Source organism: Sinocyclocheilus anshuiensis, unplaced genomic scaffold (genome assembly GCF_001515605.1).
Source record: "Sinocyclocheilus anshuiensis isolate Anshui unplaced genomic scaffold, SAMN03320099.WGS_v1.1 scaffold475, whole genome shotgun sequence".
NCBI classification, from domain to species: Eukaryota; Metazoa; Chordata; class Actinopteri; order Cypriniformes; family Cyprinidae; genus Sinocyclocheilus; species Sinocyclocheilus anshuiensis.
Genome location: NW_015549650.1, coordinates 2,003,655 through 2,027,333, shown reverse-complemented (window position 1 = coordinate 2,027,333; position 23,679 = coordinate 2,003,655). Strand labels below are relative to the sequence as shown.

The window sequence follows — 23,679 nt, the reverse complement described above, 5'->3', positions numbered from 1 at the left end:
TTCACATTCCAAGTGGAGCCAAAGTAACCAGCATAAGACAAGTGCGTTTTTGACTAGTTCTTGGGTTAGATGTTGAGATTTAATATATGCATTAAATTAGTATTCTCTTTCCTTACAGATACTAGCTCATTCTTTCAGGCTTGACACTTCTCAGATAATCCTTAAGGTATTTTGACTTTCTTAACCTTCCTGTGGTGTTTGAAACCTTTGCTCTATATCTATATAAACGGAATCATGTTGAAATCAATTTCCAGATACGAAACAATCGAGGATGTCTAATTCCATTAAATTGCTGCATGCCACCAAACAGCAAGCAAATGTAAGCAAGTCTGTTTAAACAACCTTCCTCAGTGTCGAAGGTCTAAGGTCTATTCATGTATGAGTGTCAGCTTTAGACAACAATGACAATCAAAAGCAATTTGCAGCATCAGAAATACCCTTCTGTTATTATGGGCCAACATTTGACTTTTTTTTTTACATTTATGAGAGCATATTTATTTAATACAAATATTAAAGCTTGTCACACTCTTATGTCAGATACCTGAATTTAATCAATTTAAATAAATTCTCACATTTAATTCATAAATGTTAAATTCTCAAATCATCAAATGGCAGTAGCTGTAAATAACGCATAATAAACACATGCTGAAATACAGTACATTTTACATAAATGGCTGACATACTGCATTTTTGACCTGGTTAAAGGAATAGTTCACCCAAAAATGAAAATTTGCTATAAATTTACTCACCCTCAAGCCATACAAGATGTAGATGAGTTTGTTTCTTCATGGGAATATATCTGGAGAAATGTAGCATTCCATCAGTTGCTCACAAGTGGATGCTCTGCAGTGAATGGGTGCCGTCAGAATGAGAGTCCAAACAGCTGATAAAAACATTACAATAATCCACAAGTAATCCACACCACTCCAGTCCATCAGTTAACATCTTCTGAAGCCAAAAGCTGTGTGTTTGTAATAAATTTGTCATTAAGGCAATTCAACGTTAAACTTGCTTCTGGCCAAAATACGAGTCCATAATCCATAATAACGCTTCCTCCAGTGAAAAAGTGTTGCCCCCTGTTGTCTTCTCATATCAAAAACCACTCACATATTTGTTTTGAACTGTTTCACTTGCAAGCGGTGCTTAATCTGTGCACATTTCTCTCCTGATTCAGACGAGACAACTTTTCCACTATAGAAAGCAATATTATAGAGGATTGAAAGCAATGGATTAAAATGGATTTGTTTCTTACAAACACACAGCTTTTGGCTTCAGAAGATGTTAACTGATGGACTGGAGTGGTGTGGATTACTTGTGGATTATTGTGATGTTTTTATCAGCTGTTTGGACTCTCATTCTGACGGCACCCATTCACTGCAGAGCATCCATTGCTGAGCAAGTGATGCAATGCTACATTTCTACAAATCCATTCCCATGAAGAAACAAACTCATCTACATCTTAGATGACTTCAGGGTAAGTAAATATTCATCAAATTAAATTTTTTGGGTCAACTATTCCTTTAATGTCTGTCCATGGTCATTTCTTTCTGTTTATTATGTTATCCTTTCTTAGTCATATTTTGAGGATTGACTACTTTTAAATTTGTTCAATTGTTCTTGTTCTTTGTGCCAAGGCCGTACATCCTTGAAGTGGCCAAAAACTACCAGCACGGTATGACAACTTGTGTGGGCTTTTATAATATAGATTCCCCCGCCCCCGGCTTTATTACATCATCAAATCATGACATTATTTTTCTTTATGAATATAGTCAATCCAAGACCCAGAAGTATTCCCGCGACTGTTATTAATAAAACCTTGAAGTCGAGACTGAAAAGGGTGAGAACATTTGACTCAGCCCATAGTCTCCGATACTCAAACTGCTTCTTTAAATGTAAAACAAATTCACAGTTTAAAACTCCCTCAATGACCAAGTATGAACATTGCTGTCTTGTGTCTGCTCTTATTTCAGATTGAACGATTAGAAGAACTGTTGCCTCAAATCAAGCTAAAACACCATGAAAATATGACAAAGGTGAACTTCTGATCTGATGTTATATTTAACTCCGTTTTCTTTCCTGCTTTGAGGTTTTTCCTGTTGAAACAGGATAATTTCATGCTTTTAATTGCAGGACATTGAGTTACTGAATCAAAAGCTGGTATTTCTTCACAAACGAATGCAGGTAAAATGTTATTCCTCATATGTAGCTGTGTGACCATCATCAAAATAATCATTACTAACTAATCTACATCAACAATGTAATCTATTTAATATAGGTGTCAATTATAAGGGAATGTCATGTGAATATTATTTGCCATAATATTGTAATTATAAGTGCGAGACACTGATCTGTTCACCTTTCATTGGTTTCAGATGGCTGAGTCGTATTGCTGGGAGGGGATGTTGAGAAGAGCTCCACTGTGGTGAATGATGCCTACGCTTCAGGACGTCCGGTTGAACTGTTAACATCTTAGAGAGAAGAAGCAGGCTGTTCAGTTTTTCTTTTGTATCTGTAGAGATTCTGAATGATCTTTCTGGAGTTGTATAAATAACTCGTCATGTATTTTATCTGCGTAGTGGACACAAGTTGACTTTAAAATGCATGAATGTGATTGCATTATATATGGCATCTACAAATAAATGCTGCATGAGATTTTCTCAGAATACACATCCCTTTTTTTTGCGATAACTTTTAGTGGATGTATGAAATCAGTTCTCCTGATTCACACAGGTGTCCAGCAGAGTAACTACAGGTGTAGAGAATCACATTAACTATCAACATAATCCAATGGATGCTCTGCAGTGAATGGGTGCCGTCAGAATGAGAGTCCAGACAGCTGATAAAAATATCACAATAATCCACCAGTAATCCACACAGCTCCAGTCCATCAGTTAACGTCTTGTGAAGCCAAAAGCCAGGTTTTAGGCACTCTGCACCGCACACCCCTTAGCTGCTCTGTGTTCAATGTAAACCATAGCTTCCTTGGGCTTATTGCTTTAGTACTGCATGACAAAGTTCCTTAAAAAGTGCATCTCTAATACAATTCATGGAAAGATGGCAAAATTTAAATGTATTTAACATATATTTCATAAAAACAGAGAATATGCCATTAATATCTGTAACGCAAGTAAATTAGCCAGTTTTGTTTGTCAAAGAGTTGCAAAAATGACAACAACCTTGTAAAGTTCCAGTACTTGGTATGTCCTCCTTAACGTAAAGTTGCTCTGACCCTTCTTGGCACTGAGTGTATCCCACATCTGTCCTGTTTAACTCCTGGAGAGGATGACCTCTTAAACGCCCTGGTCTGTAATGGGGAGTGTTGCTCAACCTGTCTCTACAGAATCCTCAAAAGTGCTCAAGTTTGTCAAAATTGCAGTAGCCCCTTACTGCAGAACAAAGATCCAGGGGTCGTGGTTGGATCCACATTTAGGGGGTGGAGATGGGTGGGTTTAGGGATCAGGGGGTGGAGACGGGTAGGTTTAGGTATCCAACCACGCCCCCTGGATCTTGTGTTCTGCAGTAAGGACCATCTCCAAAATTGGGTGAAATAGTTGTGCACTGAAGGATTTTCATCTTAGGAGAATGTATATAGTCATTGTGATGTCCAAAATGCCCAACAATGCAGGGAAACAGGTGGCATCTTCTGTTTCAAATTTTTGTATTATATCACACAATGGTGTGTGAATTCATGACAGCATTGATAAAGCACAACTCCCTCACACATTCAGCACTCACACATCCCTATAGAAGAGCTTTACTCTGAAATCTTATTAGTAATTAGTTACACTAATAGTTACTGCAAAAAATAATATTATTACGGTAACTAAGTTATTAGTTACTGCCCAACACTGACTACCACTGAACTTCACTGTGGGAAACAGGCACTTCTCACTGCAACACCATAACATTTTGGATGCTTTTAGATCCAAAATAATTGACTTGGTCTCATGAGACCAGAGTATGTATTAACAGAGGTCCATATTTTGTAAATAAGGGCTTTGGTATTCCTCTTGTACCAGTGTCCTCTTCTGTGCCAAGAAATAAGTCTCCTGACGATTCTCTCTCTTCCATTGTTGTCAACATTGCATTTGATAATGATTCATTGGGCTATGCAACACATTTAACTGTTGAGAAATTGCGCCTCTTTAAATGTTTTGATTCAACATGCTCCGTTTGATCAATAATTGCCTTGGACCGGAATATTTGTATTTAGTTTCACGAGTTTGCCTGCCTATCCAGTCTTAATAGTTAATGGTAAACAAACTTGGCTTGAACCCGAGGCTCAGCTTGAGCTCTGAGTTCAACCCACCCATTGTGGTACTACATAGAAGGAGAATAACAAAAATAGAGGAGGAGATGGGGAGGTGGAGGGATGCCAGAAGAATTGTTGCTGGGAAGGTGCAATGACTGCTGCTTATATACGCTCGTAATGATTGACAGGACCTGAATGATTGGGCTCCTCCTTCATTTTTATCACTTTGATAAGAAAACAATATTCTGAATAATCCTGACATGTTTCTTCAGTAATTGATCAAGCAGATTTGCTGGTACATTGCATCTAAGAACCACCCTGTCTTCTAGTAAAGAGCGATTGCTGAATTTAAGTTTTGGTGTACTCACTTATACAGTGTACTGTAGTTTACAAAAACATCAACAGCATAAATCCATTATTATTTAGTTTTTAAATAATACATGTTCATTTATATGAAGGGGGAAGTGTTTTTCAATGGCTGTGACTGGTTATTTTTAACAACTTTAAAAGTAAAAATATTCAATTCAGTCTTTTAATACAAGTTTAAAATGTGCATGTATACCTATACAAAAATTTGCCTATTACACTCCTGTCAAAAGTCTTTATAAACACTGTGATACAATCACTGTGCCTCGTATTTGGATTAGTATTTGCTGTTCAGTGGACAGCCACCAAATTTCCCTGCTGCTTGAGCAAACCCCGACTCCCCACAAGAAAAACAGCATTGCTGTACTTGCCTCCACTTGTTTATTGATACAGAAAGTTGTAGTTCTGAGCAATGATTTCCCTGTACAACCCACCAAGATGTTCTGAAAAAGTACCAAAATATATATTCCAAAATACGTCCTATATAAACCTTAAAGAATTAGGTGGATGCTTCAAGACTGAGGACAATGAGAAAACTCCTCCTTTGCAGTGAAGACTTCCACTCTATAACTGCGGTTTACAGAATTATTTCCAAATAAGGTACTGATCCCAATGTCAGCCTTCTGATCGAAAGGAAAGAAGCCCATTTATTACAGACAATAGCATCAATGACACTGCAAACAGAAAGATGTTCTTCACGAACCAGAAACAAGGGAGAAAGGAATGTCAGTGTAATTCAGCATCCGAGAGCATTTCAACAGGATTAATGTGGGCGATGGCTTCATCGGGAAAAAATAGACAAGCATCTTTCATCACATTATTTAAAAAAAATGTATTTGATCAATAACATATTGGTGTTCAGAAAAAAGGTCACAAATACTGACACAATGATCCACTACTAAAAAAAGAAAAAGAGAAATCAAATCAAGCTGACAGTTACTGGAAAAAACACTATGTACATAAACAAGGGTACAACGCAGGAGACGGATACATCAGGACACACTCGTGTGTGTGTGTGTCATCATCTCTGCTACCATGCTGTGCTTTGTTTATTCAATTATCAATTATGTATATTGTTGATGGACATATTAAACAAATCAGAACAAAAAAAACAAAGAACAAATGGTCTGGGTTAACAGTTCTAGTTGCTTGCGTCTTTGAATTGTTTAAAACTAAAACGATCTTTCTTATGGAGCCATCCTTAAAATTTTCCCAGTGGCCTGTATTCAAAGGGGAAAGTGTCCTGTAAATAATCAGCACATTCAACAACAGCACTTCTATTCAGTTTTGGATTTTTTACTGTCGTTGCCGTTTTCCTCCGCTGCGCTTTCCTCTGGCTTTCGCTTCTTGGTGCTCTCACCTATGTTGCTCCCAAGGTGTGGGGAGAAGGAGATAATTATACAGGTCATGTTGTCGCGGGTTGAGGCATCAAAAGTAACTAAGTAACTAAACTGTTTTATGGATGGTAACTGTAATATTATTACTGAAATCTTATTAGTAATTAGTTACACTAATAGTTACTGCAAAAAATAATATTATTACGGTAACTAAGTTATTAGTTACTGCCCAACACTGACTACCACTGAACTTCACTGTGGGAAACAGGCACTTCTCACTGCAACACCATAACATTTTGGATGCTTTTAGATCCAAAATAATTGACTTGGTCTCATGAGACCAGAGTATGTATTAACAGAGGTCCATATTTTGTAAATAAGGGCTTTGGTATTCCTCTTGTACCAGTGTCCTCTTCTGTGCCAAGAAATAAGTCTCCTGACGATTCTCTCTCTTCCATTGTTGTCAACATTGCATTTGATAATGATTCATTGGGCTATGCAACACATTTAACTGTTGAGAAATTGCGCCTCTTTAAATGTTTTGATTCAACATGCTCCGTTTGATCAATAATTGCCTTGGACCGGAATATTTGTATTTAGTTTCACGAGTTTGCCTGCCTATCCAGTCTTAATAGTTAATGGTAAACAAACTTGGCTTGAACCCGAGGCTCAGCTTGAGCTCTGAGTTCAACCCACCCATTGTGGTACTACATAGAAGGAGAATAACAAAAATAGAGGAGGAGATGGGGAGGTGGAGGGATGCCAGAAGAATTGTTGCTGGGAAGGTGCAATGACTGCTGCTTATATACGCTCGTAATGATTGACAGGACCTGAATGATTGGGCTCCTCCTTCATTTTTATCACTTTGATAAGAAAACAATATTCTGAATAATCCTGACATGTTTCTTCAGTAATTGATCAAGCAGATTTGCTGGTACATTGCATCTAAGAACCACCCTGTCTTCTAGTAAAGAGCGATTGCTGAATTTAAGTTTTGGTGTACTCACTTATACAGTGTACTGTAGTTTACAAAAACATCAACAGCATAAATCCATTATTATTTAGTTTTTAAATAATACATGTTCATTTATATGAAGGGGGAAGTGTTTTTCAATGGCTGTGACTGGTTATTTTTAACAACTTTAAAAGTAAAAATATTCAATTCAGTCTTTTAATACAAGTTTAAAATGTGCATGTATACCTATACAAAAATTTGCCTATTACACTCCTGTCAAAAGTCTTTATAAACACTGTGATACAATCACTGTGCCTCGTATTTGGATTAGTATTTGCTGTTCAGTGGACAGCCACCAAATTTCCCTGCTGCTTGAGCAAACCCCGACTCCCCACAAGAAAAACAGCATTGCTGTACTTGCCTCCACTTGTTTATTGATACAGAAAGTTGTAGTTCTGAGCAATGATTTCCCTGTACAACCCACCAAGATGTTCTGAAAAAGTACCAAAATATATATTCCAAAATACGTCCTATATAAACCTTAAAGAATTAGGTGGATGCTTCAAGACTGAGGACAATGAGAAAACTCCTCCTTTGCAGTGAAGACTTCCACTCTATAACTGCGGTTTACAGAATTATTTCCAAATAAGGTACTGATCCCAATGTCAGCCTTCTGATCGAAAGGAAAGAAGCCCATTTATTACAGACAATAGCATCAATGACACTGCAAACAGAAAGATGTTCTTCACGAACCAGAAACAAGGGAGAAAGGAATGTCAGTGTAATTCAGCATCCGAGAGCATTTCAACAGGATTAATGTGGGCGATGGCTTCATCGGGAAAAAATAGACAAGCATCTTTCATCACATTATTTAAAAAAAATGTATTTGATCAATAACATATTGGTGTTCAGAAAAAAGGTCACAAATACTGACACAATGATCCACTACTAAAAAAAGAAAAAGAGAAATCAAATCAAGCTGACAGTTACTGGAAAAAACACTATGTACATAAACAAGGGTACAACGCAGGAGACGGATACATCAGGACACACTCGTGTGTGTGTGTGTCATCATCTCTGCTACCATGCTGTGCTTTGTTTATTCAATTATCAATTATGTATATTGTTGATGGACATATTAAACAAATCAGAACAAAAAAAACAAAGAACAAATGGTCTGGGTTAACAGTTCTAGTTGCTTGCGTCTTTGAATTGTTTAAAACTAAAACGATCTTTCTTATGGAGCCATCCTTAAAATTTTCCCAGTGGCCTGTATTCAAAGGGGAAAGTGTCCTGTAAATAATCAGCACATTCAACAACAGCACTTCTATTCAGTTTTGGATTTTTTACTGTCGTTGCCGTTTTCCTCCGCTGCGCTTTCCTCTGGCTTTCGCTTCTTGGTGCTCTCACCTATGTTGCTCCCAAGGTGTGGGGAGAAGGAGATAATTATACAGGTCATGTTGTCGCATCCTGTGCCGTCTCCTGAGGTGTCTGGCGCTAAGCAGTGGTCCAGCAGCTAGACGGTGAACAAAAGAAACACTTAGCAAGCTGACTGATTTGTTTCTTCATGGTTATAATGACTACAAGACAATATTAATGCCAATAATATATTTTTTAACAATTTGATTTCAGAAAACGGCATAAATACATATTTCAGTGAAAATTCAATGATTTTCAAAACGGCGGCTAAACAACAAATGTAAATGGCATGTAGCCTTGTAGTATTTTTAAATTCAATAAACACTGCATCAGACTTTACAAAATAATCAAGTAAAAAAAAAAAGCGCTTAATCCTGAAACAAAACATTTTTTGAAGTCACTTAATACATATCTGACTGTGTTTGCATATTTAACATTAGCATCGTGCCAAGAAGGGCGTTTTTAAATCAAGAGAATGTCACATATCTAAGAAGCAGCATTCCTGAAGTCATAAGCACTTTTAAGAACACAAACAACAACACTTTTCATAACTTACCTCTTCAATAATGGCAGACAGGGGTCTGTTTTTACCAGCCTCGGTTTTCAATCTCTCATTTACAAAGTCCACCACTTCTTGACTGCTCATCACATTCCTTTACACACACAAAAACAAATGTAACCACACAGAAAATGTCAGCAGCTCACTATTCATTAGAGTAATTAGAGTAAAACCCTCAAAACTGACAAAGCATTTCTCATGGAAGGTATGGAAGGTGAATTTAATGTAATGTGAACATTACATTAAACCTAGATGTTATGCACAATCACAGTTGAGAGCATGATGAGGATTGTACAAATATAAGGTCAACGTTTTCATAAATCATGATTAATCAACAAATTCTGTTTTAAAATCTAATCTAAATTCATGAAGAAAAAAAAAGAACAACAATCACATGTATGGGCAAAAAAACACCCTAATATGGAGATGGCATTTCACATAAATGACTAGCCTCAAGCATGCAGTCAGTCACTTAAAATACTCAATTCATCAACATCAAGGTTAAGAACAAATTTATTGCTTGCGTGCACGTCTTATGAATTAGGCAGAATTATGGGAGAATTTCTCATGTTTGTGATAATACACAATTATTAGCAAATGAGACCTTATTATTTTTCAATTTGTCCAGAAATGATTTAAAATTAATTTTACCCCAATTAGAGGAACAATCATGTCAACCAAAGCTGCTAATATAGCCAACTAACCTATCGGTAAGCCCTGCCCCCCTTAGTTACTGTTGCTCACTCGGACAAACAAACGGAGCTGCTCAGTCTTACAATGACAGCTGTCAGTGAAAACCTTCTTCCGAGGTGTTTCTGATCAATTTGGGACACAGATGGACCTTCAAGTGGGACTTAAATATGCCATGGAGGGATATATAAAAGATATTAAAATAAATATGTTAATATACAGATCACAATGCAAACGGGAGGATTATATTACGGTCGCCACGATCGCAATGACAACATCCCGGATCAACACTGTTCATATACCGCAGAGTACGATTAAATTAATTTACATTTAACCAGATTTCCAACATAAGAAAACATTTCTGGAATCTGCATCTGAAATAGCATTTAGATGTATTCACAAAGTTTAATGTATCTCAGAGGGGACATGGATGCATTTACACGGCACTTACAGATGCATAAATAATGTTTTGTTTTTAACATAAAACGTTGAATACTGATATTTGAAATGATTTAAAAACATGAAAAAATAGTCAAAATGTGAATTTAAAAACATGTATACCGCAGAGTACGATTAAATTAATTTACATTTAACCAGATTAATATGGGAAGGCACTCTAATATTGACCTTAGTTTATGCGTTTTTGACTTTCACTACACGGTACACGACGTGAGAACAGAACATTAGCATGGACTCACTAACTTTAACGCTAACGTTAGCTAGTTTGAGCCAGAGATACCCAGTGGTGTATAAAGTACTTGAAAGCCATACTTAAGTAAAAGTAAAGATATCTTACCAGAAAATGACTTTGGTAGAAGTTGAAGTAACCATTTAGAATATTACTTGAGTAAAAGTCTTAAAGTATGTGATATTTATTGTCCTTAAGTACGAAAAGTATTTTTTAAATCTTAAACACACTTAAGTATTGAAAGTAAAAGTACAAGTAAATGCAAAACGGAAAAGAAGCAAATAAATATATATATATATATATATATATATATATATATATATCAGCTTGAGAAGCAAGATTGTGTTCAGTTTTAACTCTTTCTTCCATTTTGTACTTTTGGGTAAGAATAAGAAGCACTTCATCCGGTACTTAGTGTCTTTCATTCCAACATAAGAAAACATTTCTGGAATCTGCATCTGAAATAGCATTTAGATGTATTCACAAAGTTTAATGTATCTCAGAGGGGACATGGATGCATTTACACGGCACTTACAGATGCATAAATAATGTTTTGTTTTTAACATAAAACGTTGAATACTGATATTTGAAATGATTTAAAAACATGAAAAAATAGTCAAAATGTGAATTTAAAAACATGAAAATAGTCAAAATGTGAAATTAAAACCACCAGTATGTGTTAGCAAGTGACTGTTAATGAGTGAGTCATTGAGATTCAACCAATTAATTCAACTGATTCATTCAGAAACAAAGCATTTGACTGTGTTAATGAGTGAATCACTGAATCATTTATTCAAACGATTCGTTCAAAAAGCCGATTCATTTTCAAAAGCTCAACTATTTTCGTTGGCAAAATTTAGCAAAATTATATTTTATAATATTATATGCTTGTATATTATAATATACAAGCAATATTAGGTCTAAAATGTAAGTAGACATGTAAGTAAATGTAAGTCACTTGCTAACTTTACTGAACTTGTATAAAATAATTATTAAATTAGTTATGCTTATATCTGCAGAAAAACATAGATTAAGATTAAGTTAACTATATTAAATTACAAATATAAAAAGCATACAGAAGCATTTTTGCCGTCTACAATTTAGAATGCCTTGAATTTAGAATTTTAATAGACTAATAAATCACGTGCGTGCACTCTCTGTGTGCTTTCGTGATATCTGTCAGATCGCACATCATAACAACACTTACCATTATCGCAGAAGATATACTGTATATCGCACACCCCAGCCTCGACTTTGACTGAAAAAAGGAAATTATCCGCGGTTGTGTGAGCACTTGTTTGCACATGAGCAAAGGTGTTTTTTAGGAGTCTAACTTGCAAGCACTAGACCACTGATTCGTCAAACCTGCTTTCTTGCAGTCTGTGTTCTTCTAGTCTTGCGTAGCCAGACCTTCAGACTGACGGCTGAAGGTCTGGAATCCATGGCAGCTTTCATTTCGCAGAAGATATACAGTATATCTTCTGCGATAATATGGTAAGTGTTATTTTAATAGACTAATAAATCACGTGCGTGCACTCTGTGTGTGATTTGGTGATGAAAGTGAAAGTGACGTGACATGTGGTAAAGTATGGTGACCCGTACTTGGAATTAGTGCTCTACATTTAACCCATCCAAAGTGCACACACACAGCAGTGAACACACACACACCGTGAACACACACCCGGAGCAGTGGGCAGCCATTTATGCTGCGGCGCCCGGGGAGCAGCTGGGGGTTCGGTGCCTTGCTCAAGGGCACCTCAGTCGTGGTATTGACGGTGGGAGAGAGCGCTGTACATTCACTACAATCCCTGCCGGTACGAGACTCGAACCCGCAACCTTTGGGTTACGAGTCCGACTCTCTAACCATTAGGCCACGACTTCCCCAAACTATATATACTTGATCATGTCAGATCGCACATCATTAAAACAACACTTACCATATTATCGCAGATATACTGTATATCGCACACCCCAGACTCGACTTGAGTGGAAAATGAATCATTCGCGGTTGTGCGCGCACTTGTTTGCACATGAGCAAAGGTGTTTTTAGGAGTCTAACTTGCAGACGCCAGACCACTGATTCGTCAAACCTGCTTTCCTGCAGTCCTTGCTCTTCTGAATTTATTTTGTATTAAGTAACGAATATGCTTCGGGGAAATGTATCGGAGTAAAAGTATACATTTTAATTAGGAAATGTAGTGGAGTAAAAGTAAAAGTTGCCTGAAATATAAAAACTCAAGTAAAGTACAGATACGCCCAAAAATACTTAAGTACTGTAATGAAGTATTATTACTTCGTTACATTACACCACTGGAGATACCTTGCTGAAGCACAAGATGACATTAACGTTCTGCTAGAGCAAATTAAAAGTGTAACCTAATGAGAGTATGACAACCAGAAAATGAACGTTTTCGTCTTCATTGCGATTGGGGTTGAATGCTTAGGGACATTTTGCTCTGTTTTGGTTGGATTTAGGAAATGGAAAAAAATTAATTACATTGCCTATCCTCTCAGGATACCTGTGGAATTAGTGTTACAAGTACCCAAGGCACATCGTTTTTCCATTTTTGTAGCATAAACGTCATTAAACCGATGCGAGCTTCGGATCTTCCAATGTTTCTCTTTGGCGCTGAAACCTAAAGATGTCCAAGTTCCGCTCCCCGTGCAACTGATACTCGACTGCCATTGGCTCATCTGTGTTCGAGGGGAGGGGCTTACCGATAGGTCAATTACATGCACAAGGTAGATCCAAGAACTCAAAGCAAAATGTAATTATAAATAAACCAAAGAACATTAGCCATGCGAATGATCTTGAATCATTAGCTTATAATAATTTTAGCCTATATATGACTACCAAAATCAAGCAAAGATATATTGAATACAAAACTTGCAACTTACAAAAACATTGTAAATATTTAAAACATCACACAGCCCTAAAAATCCAACTTACACAATCATGTTATATTTGAGTTATTAGTCTTACCAGATGCCATCACAGGCAACAACCATAAACTCATGGTCTTCATTGAGAGTCAGCACTTTGACATCAGGTAAAGAAGAGATCATCTGCTCCTCTGGGGGAAGAGCCTTGTTCCTTTTATAAAAGTGATCGCCTTCAAGAAAACACAAGAACATTTATTGTTATTATACGATTCTTAACCAAAAACGAAACGTGCAAAATAAAGCATCTGCAAAGATAAATTAGCCAGTAAGCAGCAGCAGCATTACCAATTGCTCTGGAGAGGTTCAGGCCTCCATTGACGCGGCCATCCATCGTCACCTTCCCACCAGCATTCTTTATTCTGGTCAGCTCCAGCTCGTCCTCTGGTTTGTGGTCATAGGACATGTCCACTGCCTTTCCCTTTTCAGACACCACACATCTGGAGTCTCCAGCGTTGGCCACGATGAGCTGCTTCCCACGAATAAGAGCAACTACAGCTGTGGTGCCACTGTCTGAACCTGGCTGAATAACGGAGAGAAGAAGAGTCAATCAAACAGACTACGCACATGGTCATGTGATCCACTCCACAAGTTTTCAGAGCATTCGCTTGAGGAAGAATTTGTTCACCCAAAATAGTATGCTTATTTATTTATTTTTTGCTGTGGAACACAAAATTAGAATTTTAAGCAAAATTTTAATTTGATTGCTACAGCAGAGGGGAAGATCTGTCCAAAAATTCTCTATTTGTGTTCCGCAGAAAAAAATAATAGCAAACCGGTCTCCGAAGAACAGGAACAACATGAAGACAGAATGAGATCAGAAACATTATCACAAGCTGCATTTCATGAATAAACACTACATTTTCCACAATTAACCACATCTCAAATTTCTCAATTTGTCAAACACAGCAACATGCTAACCTCCTCTTTTCCGTCCATGCCTGGCAAGCACATTTCCTCCTCTTCATCGGTATCCTCTTCCTCTCCCTCATCTGTGTCATCCTCTTCATCGTTCTCACTGCTGTTCTCACCGTCCTCCTCACTGCAGTCCTATTTACCATAACAATAATAATAATAAAAAAGTTACAAAGAAAAGATACCACTCGTGTGTATAGTAGCACTTTTTTGAAGAAATGTTGAAAACAGCATTTAGTACACAGCATATACTGTGCCATATTCAGGAAGTGCACTATATAGTTTACATTTTTATTAAAGATTTTGATAAAGGAAAATACAATAAAAAAACACTAATATGGTGGATTGTTACAGCTTAAAATAACCTATTTGAATAGATTTTAAAATGTAATTTATTTTTGTGATGCAAAGCTGAATTTTCTGAAAGCAATGACCACATTTACTGTGATTCGTCTGCTCACTCGGAGGCGCAAGTCATTTATTATATATGAAAACCATTATATTCAGTGGCTCCTCCTACTTTTCTTAGTGATATTCAGTGCCAGTTTATCAGGAAGTGACGATTTTGTTCTCTGACTTGTGGATGGAAACAGTGCTTATTCGCAAATGTTTCGCAACTTTGGATGGAAACCCATTCAGTGTCTCTTCCGATCAATTTATTGCAACTGAATAAAAAAAAAAAAAGTATTCATACTCAATTTTTTTAAATCAAAAACAACTAAAATCTCACTGACCCCAAACTTTTTAATTTTAGTGTTGTATTTAAATTGATTGCATATCAGCTACTTGAATGGTAGTGTAGTAAGCTAGTAAGCTATGGAATTACATTCATTTTGTGTAAAGCTGCTTTAAAATGTGCACTATACAAAAACTTGACTTGACCATTACAAACAAAACTTTACGCTCCAGTTACCAGGTCAGCTGTATTTGAGATTGAACTTGCAATGCAAGCAACCCAGATCCTTGGCCATTACACAAACCTAGTCCTGAATGTGCTTTTTGAATTGGTCTCCTCACCTCTTCCTCACTACCATCTTCTTCATCTTCTCCCTCCTCTGACTCTTCACTGTCCTCGAAGAACTTGGACTTGGCACTTCCTGGAGCAGGAGCTGCAGATGAGGAGCAGGAAGGACCAGCATCCCCAGACTTCTCAGCAGATCCATCAGAAGAGCCACTACTCCCACCGGATGCAGCCGCCCGTCTACAGGCCCTCATCTTGGAGCCTCCGGCCGCATCTCCAGCACCAGCTGCCTTCTCCTTCCCATTGCTGTCTGTTTCAGAAGCCCTGCTTCCCATCTCACCATTGATTGCCTTCTCAGCATGAGATTTCTCTCCATCCTCAGACTCTTTAGAGGCACCTGGACATGGCTTTTTGGCATTTTTATTTTGGTTTTGTCTGAAGCGGCTAAGCAGCTCCTCAATTGTCATGGTGGCCTCTTCATGCAGCAGAGCTGCTTCTTCATTATCAACTGACAAGAAAGGTGTACGTTAATTTGTAGTATTTAAACTGCATGCATGTTATAACTTGGGTGACAAAATACTAACTAAAGCTCATTATCGGCAACTCTCACGACATTGCACTTGCTTGTCACTTATATATTGAGAAGTATCATTACAAATTCAAAAATAACATTGCTTAGCATCAATAAAAATAAATATAATGAAATTGTATCCTTTAAAGAAAGTACATCTCTTAAGTATCAATATTGCATTAATTAAACAGGCCATCAAAATAAGAACAAATTAAAAAAACATTTTACTTTACAAAAGGGAAGTTATCTCCATAAAACAGATTGAAAACTATAATCTCACACACCAACATTTTTTATAAAAGGATCTAAAGCATTAGAACGCATCTTAAATATTCCAATGAGGCTTCCAAATTACTTTAAATATTTTAAAATAAGCCAGAACAATTTTAAAACAAGCTAAAACAACTACAAATCAAGATACTTCTTAATTTAAGTCAATTTTCTGGAATTGTACGATTTAATTTGACATATTTTAATCTATGGACATTAATTTTCAGTAAATGACAGTAGGGGTGCCTTGGAATATTGTTGTGGATAGTAGGGGGCCCTGCAGTTCAAAGGTTAGAGAAACACTTATCTAAAGTATTGATGACATCAATAAGCCATTTATACAACCCCAACACTAACCATCATCTTCATCTGCTACTTTTTCGGTTTCGTCCCGAGGACGTCCAGCTATCTGAACAAGCTCCTTGATGACTTCCTCTGTGGTGATTCGGGCATCTATAGCCAGGAACGCTTCTTCCAGAGCCTGAGAATATGACGGCAACCAGCGCAGACACAATGGCTACGTTTACATGCACAACTTTTGTTTCAATCGGACTGAATTCTTTCCGATTGATGCATCTGAATGTAGTGTTTACATGAACGCTAAATAAAGTGATCGGGTTGATGTGTGCGTTTATATATCACAAGCTTGAAATCGGAATTGATTTTTTGACATGTGCACACTTGCAGGAATATACAGAGTATCCCACTGTTTGTGCATGATAACCATTCTCCTACACTGTTTCTTTATTTGTTTTAAACAGCAGACTTAATATTTATCCATTTCTGGTCATAATTTGGTGACAATGATCATATAAACCACTGTGCCGTGCTGATTACATTTATCACGCAGTAAAAAGCCCCTCCTCGTGCCCAAAACCAGTCGTCTGTGGATGAGAATCTGAAACAAGGACTGGTGGGACGTTGTCCTGCTCCACTTCACAGACGCTGAGTGAAAAGAGTTTTATAATGACAACACACTCATTTATACAACACTTTATTCAACAGGAAGAACAGCTCATTTTGCGAGTCATACGTCATTACGCTATTTCTACATCACTGCACATGCGCAGTCCTTTCAGTTTCGGTTTTCAATCCGATCGAATGTTTACATGCACTCTCAATCATATTAGAAAAGGCAGAAACCACCCCTTTCAATCTGACCGAAGCTCAATTCAGATTAAGGTGTTTACATGAAGGCTTTTCAGTCCGATTGAGCCGTCAATCCGATTACTAATGGATTATTTGGTTGCATGTAAACGTAGTCAGTGATTACACCCATTTTCACATATGATGTAATCTAATTAAGACTACAGACAGTCACATGAGAGACAATAATGACAATAAAACAGCAATTTCCTGCTAAATCCAGCAGCCTTCAAATCATATCAGAATGATCATATTTGCATATTTACATATCTCCACCAAAACACCACCGAGTTGCGAGCATGTGTCAATTAAAGGATCATAGCAGACACAACTCATATCGGTCAGAATCAGACGAGGACAACAAACAACCGTGTGAGGTGCAGCAAGGGTTACCTTTTGCAGCTTGCCATCCTTATACGCCTTCTGCTCTTTAATGATGTCAGGTAAAAACTTGGAGCAATACAAAGCAACCTCTTCACCTGGAGATACGCAGTAAAAGACTATCACTAAACAAAATGATCAAATTGATAATTCATCCAAGAATATTATACAGGTGAGATTTTTAGTGAATAATGACATCATGAGGGTGAGTAAATGACGACAATTTTCATTTTTGGGTGAGCTATACCTTTAAGGGAATAGTCCATCCAAAAAAATGTATCATTGCAATTTGTCATTTGCTCACCTTCATGTTGTTCCATCCATCTGTGGAATATAAAAGGTGATAATTTGATGAATACTGATAACCAGTGTTGGGGAAAGTTACTTTTAAAAGTAATGCATTACAATATTGCGTTACTCCATAAAAAAAAGTAACTAATTATGTTACTTAGTTACTTTTTATGGAAAGCAATGCGTTACTTTTGTCTTGAAAAAAGTAATCTGATTACGTAACTCGCGTTACTTGTAATGCGTTACCCCCAACACTGATGATAACCAAACAATGGTCAGTGGTGACCATTGACTTTCACCGTACAGACAAAGAAAAGAGACATTTCTCAAAATATCATTTAGGTTCCACAAATAGGATTGGACATACAGATGAGAAGTGATTTAATTTTTAGATTAACTACCACTTTAAGACTTTTCCTAGCACCAAACTATGATTTATGGACTATTTGTATGGTTCTTTTGGGGGCATGACACACATGCTTTACTAAAAAAAAATTAAATAAAAATCTTTGTTGTCCAAGTGAAAAACAGTAGCAGACAGGTTTGGAGCGACACTGAATGTGAGAAACACAGACATGACATTTTTGGGTGAATTCTCTCTTTAAACTCTCTTGCACGCGTTGTGGACCATAAACGTTACCAGCTTACCTCCATGACCATCATAGACCGCGAACATCGCGGTTTCATCGTCCAGCTCCGGGATGCAGTTGTGCGCGTCCTAAGAAACAAAACAAGCCATAAGAAAGGAGCCTCACTGGCGCCAAAACCTGCGCACATCACTCCTGCCACACAAAACACAGCACAGAGCTAACACGGTCACACTTATATGAAGATTAAACATCCAAACACCGGCTAGAGGTCATTCTCTCGTGTTTATGTTCAGATATCATTAGCAGTACACAAAGCAGCGGCAGAGAGTGAATGAAACTGTGCGTTTTACCTCCATAGACACTCGCCAGCCCTGCATGGCCGCGAAGCCGAAGTTCATGCTCTTATTCCCGCCGTTGCCTGTGGCTTTCTCCGTGTTGGGTTGAGACAAGTAAGCCCCCATGATGTATGCAATGAGGTTTCGTGAAAGAAAAGCGCGTAATATGAGAGAAACCCGGTTTGCTGAATTCAAAGGCAGGTAAAACGTCTGTGTAAACTAGGCACTTGTCACATTTCAGTGTGCAGTGGCCCTTAGATGAGAGCAGACCGGTGTTAGCCGACGGGCTGCTAGCGCTGCTGCAGTTGCGAAATGAACAAACAGATGAAAGAGGAGTCCAGGCGAGTTTGTCAAAAACTGAGCGATCTCACATTAAACGCGGATTCGATTTAAGTCTCTTAAAACACAAAAAAAGCCCCTAACACGTGTGAGTCAACATAATCCACAGCCCACCAGCAAACCCATTTCACAGAGGGCGGACTTTAGGCTCACCGGAAGCGGAAGTCTGCTCATTTAGCGACGGGTCGATCATGAATGAATCGTTTACTTGACTCAAAAGTAGCGAGTTGTCTCAGAGAGTGATTCGTCCATTCTTCTTCGTTTATGAACGAAATGATTCTGGAGGTGAACTAATCAAATAGCCTTTAAAGTTTATTTAGAATCTGTAAAATGAGTAAAAAAAATCCTAGGATGTCTATTATATGTTAAGCACAGCAAAATCTAATTTTGATATAGAATTACAATAGTCACAAGTCGGCAGTATAAACTGAGAAACAAGTTTATGAGCACTATATGTAAAACAATTTCAAGATTAATGTAAAGCACTGATAAGACTGACTTTTAATGTAAAACATGACCAGTGTGTGATGAAAGTTTGGTAATAAGCCATACACCAAGATATTTTATATGATCAACTTTATGCACAGGAGTATCATCAATACATTATTTGAATTTCTGTGTAGTACTGAAAATCATAATATATAGGACTTGGAGCACTATAAGCACCAATTTATTAGCCTATCAAAAAGCTCAGACTGAAGAGAATCTTACATTTGTAGAAGATCAGCTTTATGTGTGCAGTAGGTATAGAAAAGAATCACCCCCCTTTAAAATAATCACATTTTGTTGCTTTGCAGTTTGAAATGAAGACGGACACAGTTTTTGTTTTATCCAGCTGTATTTACTCAGTGCAGCTTATAACATCCAAGTGAAAGATAGAACACCAACATGTCAGAAAAAAAAGAATCAGAATCACTGAGTTGGAAAAAGGATCACCTCCTTGTGTCAGTATTTTGTTGAACCACCTTTTGCTTTAATTACAGCCTTTAGTCTGTTGGGATTTGTCTCTGTCTCTACTAACATTGTACATCTACACTTTGCAATATTTGCCCACTCGTCTGTGCAGAACTGCTCAAGTTCAGTTCAATTTGATGGTGAGCGTTTGTGGACTGCAGTCTTCAAGTCATTCCTCAGATTTTCAGAGGAGTTTAAGTCTGGGCTCTGACTAGGCCATGCAAGAACATTCAGCTTTTTCTCCTTCAATCACTGTGTGTTCAGTTCTGCCGTGTGCTTTGGGTCATTGTCATGTTGGAAGGTAAACCTTCTTCCCATTGACAACTTTCAGGCAGAGGGCAGCAGATTTTCTTCAAGAATTTGACTGTATTTTGCCCCATCGATCTTTCCTTCTACCCTGTGAAGTGCTCCAGTCGCTGCTGCAGAGAAACTCCCAGATCACAGGATATCACCACCTCCATGCTTTACTGGAGGAATGCTGTTATTTGGATGGTGAGCTGTACTGGATTTCCGCCAGACATAACATTTGTTGTTGAGGCCAAATAATTAAATTCTAGTCTCATCTGCCTCAGAATCTTCAAGGTCGTGACTGCATGTCGCCTTTCTTGAGCAGTGGCTTTTTTCTTGCAACCCTCCCATATAAGCCACATTTGTGGAGAATCTGTGATATTGTTGTCTATTTTCATGTAGAGATGACCCTTTTAAGTTCATCATACATTGTAGAGCGATGAGTAAAAAAAATCCTAGGATGTCTATTATATGTTAAGCACAGCTTTTTTGTGGAGCACAACAATTTGTGGAGAATCTGTGATATTGTTGTCTTGTCACATGCACACATTGACCACTCTTTGTCCTAAATTCCTGCAGCTGCTTCAGAGTTGCTGTAGGCCTCTTGGTCGCCTCTCTGACCAGTTTCCTCCTGGCTCTTTCATCCAGTTTGGAGCAACGTCCTGATCCAGGGAGGGTCTGTGTTGTATAAAATACCTTCCACTTCTTACAAATAAACTTCACTATGGCTTTGTGTGCCATTGAGAAGGTGATTAGCTACACCTGATTGAGTTTACAATTCATTTTCAGAAGGGGGGTGATCCTTTTTCCAACTCTCTGACATGTTGGTGTTATATCTTTCACTTGGATGTTATAAGTTGCGCTGAGTAAATACAGCTGGATAAAACAAAAACTGTGTCCATTTTCATTTCATGCTGCAAAGCAAGAAAATTTGATTATTTTTAAGGGGGAGGGGGGGTCTTTTCTATACCCACTGTATATGACAGTGTGATCTGTGTAGAGTTAAATACAACAGTCATTAAAAATTGATTGAAAGTTATTTACATAAATAGAAATGAGAAGTGGCCCCAATGTTCAACCCTGGGGCACACCTCTTTCTTAAATAAAAATATTAGATTTATTCTCATATAGGACTACATATTGTTTTCAATTATGCAGGTATGAATTAAACCACAAAACTGCATTTTTGGAAGGCCAATATCATGGAGTTCATCTAAAGGCAGATAGCAAATTCTTATTTATTATATGTAATTTAATGTCGCTATATTTAAAATTTTTCTGTTTATACTATCAATGAATTTTTTTTTAATAAATAAGCTTTATTTATATATATATATAATATGTAGAAATATGTCCACTTTTTTTTTTTCACAAATCACAGACTTTCAATGTGGTCTCAGACTTATGGGCTCCAGTGTAAAAAAACAAAAAACAAAAGAGGACATTATGGAAATAAAATGTAGGGTTTAATGCATTCATGAATTTGACAAAGAAGGAAATTAAAACAATGCATTAATTTTGCACAAAATTACGGTAGCCTGCCATAATCCACATTTAAGAAAATAAGCATTTTTCTTCTTTATTTTAATTATGTTGTTTAATTATAATTGTATATCAGAAAAAAATACATTTATCTTTTACATCTTTTCATTCCCATTAGTATGGCCACAAGAGTGGGACCCACACTTGTGTCACCTCCTGATTCTATTGACAGCGGGCGCTCAAACACAAAACATCACACACATTTCAGTGACATTTTATGATACCACTAGAGGGCGTCTAATCATTTCCGTTTATTGATGCTTGTAAAATTGCAGAACAACCACTAGTAGACACAAAAACTTGAGTCAGATTACCTGTCACATTTGATTTAACTTTTTAAAAATGAATTTTGTTTTTTAAATTTGGCACCTTTTATATGATTTTGACTCATTAGCCCTGAAAGCATGAAAGTATTTTTTTTGTATTTTTTATTTACAACAAAATATAACAGAACATCACTTCAAAGGATTGACAGCTCCTTTAGTCGAATGACTTTTATGAACCTTCTGCACCTCCAGGCGAGATTAAGCCAACTTCTGCGCGATCATCTCTCAAAAGTCCCGAGCTGAAATCAACAATCTGACTGACTTTTCACCAAATCTCCCAGAGAGGGCCATCCCCCAAAGCTGGCTGAAAAATGGGAGTCCCTGCTGTGATTGACGTTTCGAAAGAAGCCCGTCCAGATGGAGAGGTGTGAGAAAGTCTCTCAGCAATAGAGCCTGTGGGGGGAGGAACATTATTCCCTCAACTGCTGAGTCACATGAGCCTCTTTGTTTGACCCGCAGCAGCTGATGTGTACAAACACACGCACATGGCTGGAGCGTGGGACTGGTGCGGCACTCACCCACCTAAACAAACAATGAAGAAAATCAGCAGGCATCTAAGAAAAAAATGACAGTTGGGCAACTAAATGAGTTTGAGATCCTACTGAGCCTTGTTCATCTCTATAAACCACGAAGGTCCTGCTAACACATACCGTCTGCCTTTTATAATTAGCTGGCATCATTATTCATGAGGCTTTCCAATATCCCCAGACTAATGAGATGATCGACACCTAATCAGGCTTACATTTCTCCTGAAGTGGCCTGAGATGTATTTGTTCGCTTTGGGAGGGGGCGAACGAGCATTCCCCTCTCTCTCTGTCCCTTGCGCTCTCCCCTTTTTTCCCCTTGATGTGAACAACTGATGACCCGGGAATGTGCGATCCCCCGGGGATTAGGGTTTGCTCGAGTCTATGGGTATGAAACACTTCCATCTGCCACCGGGCACATTCATATACTCGGCAGAAGGCCACATCGTTTGTTGATTTAAATGGAGAACTTAACTTTCCCAGGACAGTATGACCCTAGCACCCCCACCTCCCATGCAATACTGTCTGTGAGCGAACGGGAATGAGGCGTATTTCAAGGGATTCCCGTTACCACATGATGATGGATCTCCTTTACACAATATGGCAGTGTGTCTGTGGATTCTGGGGGTGTGGGAGCATCTACTCAGTTGATTGGTAGAATGATAATGATTCTGAGAAAACTCAAAACGGCTTCATCCGAGCTGTCAGAACTGGAGCACCTAAGCTGCTGCTGCAGACACAAAGTTAGGCTTTGGCCATTGTTGGACCAGATGCAAGGGAGGTACTTCAGACCATTAGACTGAATGCTGGTGCTAAGTTTAGGCTATAATTAGCCAAAAGAACTGATCTCAACTAGTGGTTATCAATCTTGGGGAGTAACTAGCTGAGAGTAGAGAATTAACTACATTTTTCATTCGTGACAGTAGCTCAGCTGTGGTGAAGCATGAGAAAATGCATTTTTTTTACTGATATTTTAAAGGGGTCATATGATGCGATTTTCACTTTTTCCTTTCTCTTTGGAGTGTTACAAGCTCTTGGTG

General features: G+C 37.8%; 1 protein-coding gene across 1 annotated transcript; it reads right to left on the bottom strand.

Moving 5' to 3' along the window:
• Positions 1–7,322: 7,322 nt before the first annotated feature.
• On the bottom strand, positions 7,323–19,172 carry LOC107660231 (protein phosphatase 1G-like). The gene is made up of 10 exons (XM_016449500.1): positions 18,682–19,172; positions 18,390–18,459; positions 17,463–17,548; positions 16,281–16,404; positions 15,139–15,590; positions 14,128–14,256; positions 13,495–13,729; positions 13,250–13,379; positions 8,886–8,982; positions 7,323–8,426 (listed from the first exon to the last, which is right to left on the bottom strand). The coding sequence occupies exons 1-10, from the start codon at positions 18,790–18,792 to the stop codon at positions 8,238–8,240; spliced, it is 1,623 nt and encodes a 540-aa protein (XP_016304986.1). The 5' UTR covers positions 18,793–19,172; the 3' UTR covers positions 7,323–8,237.
• Between the last annotated feature and the right edge of the window lie 4,507 nt (positions 19,173–23,679).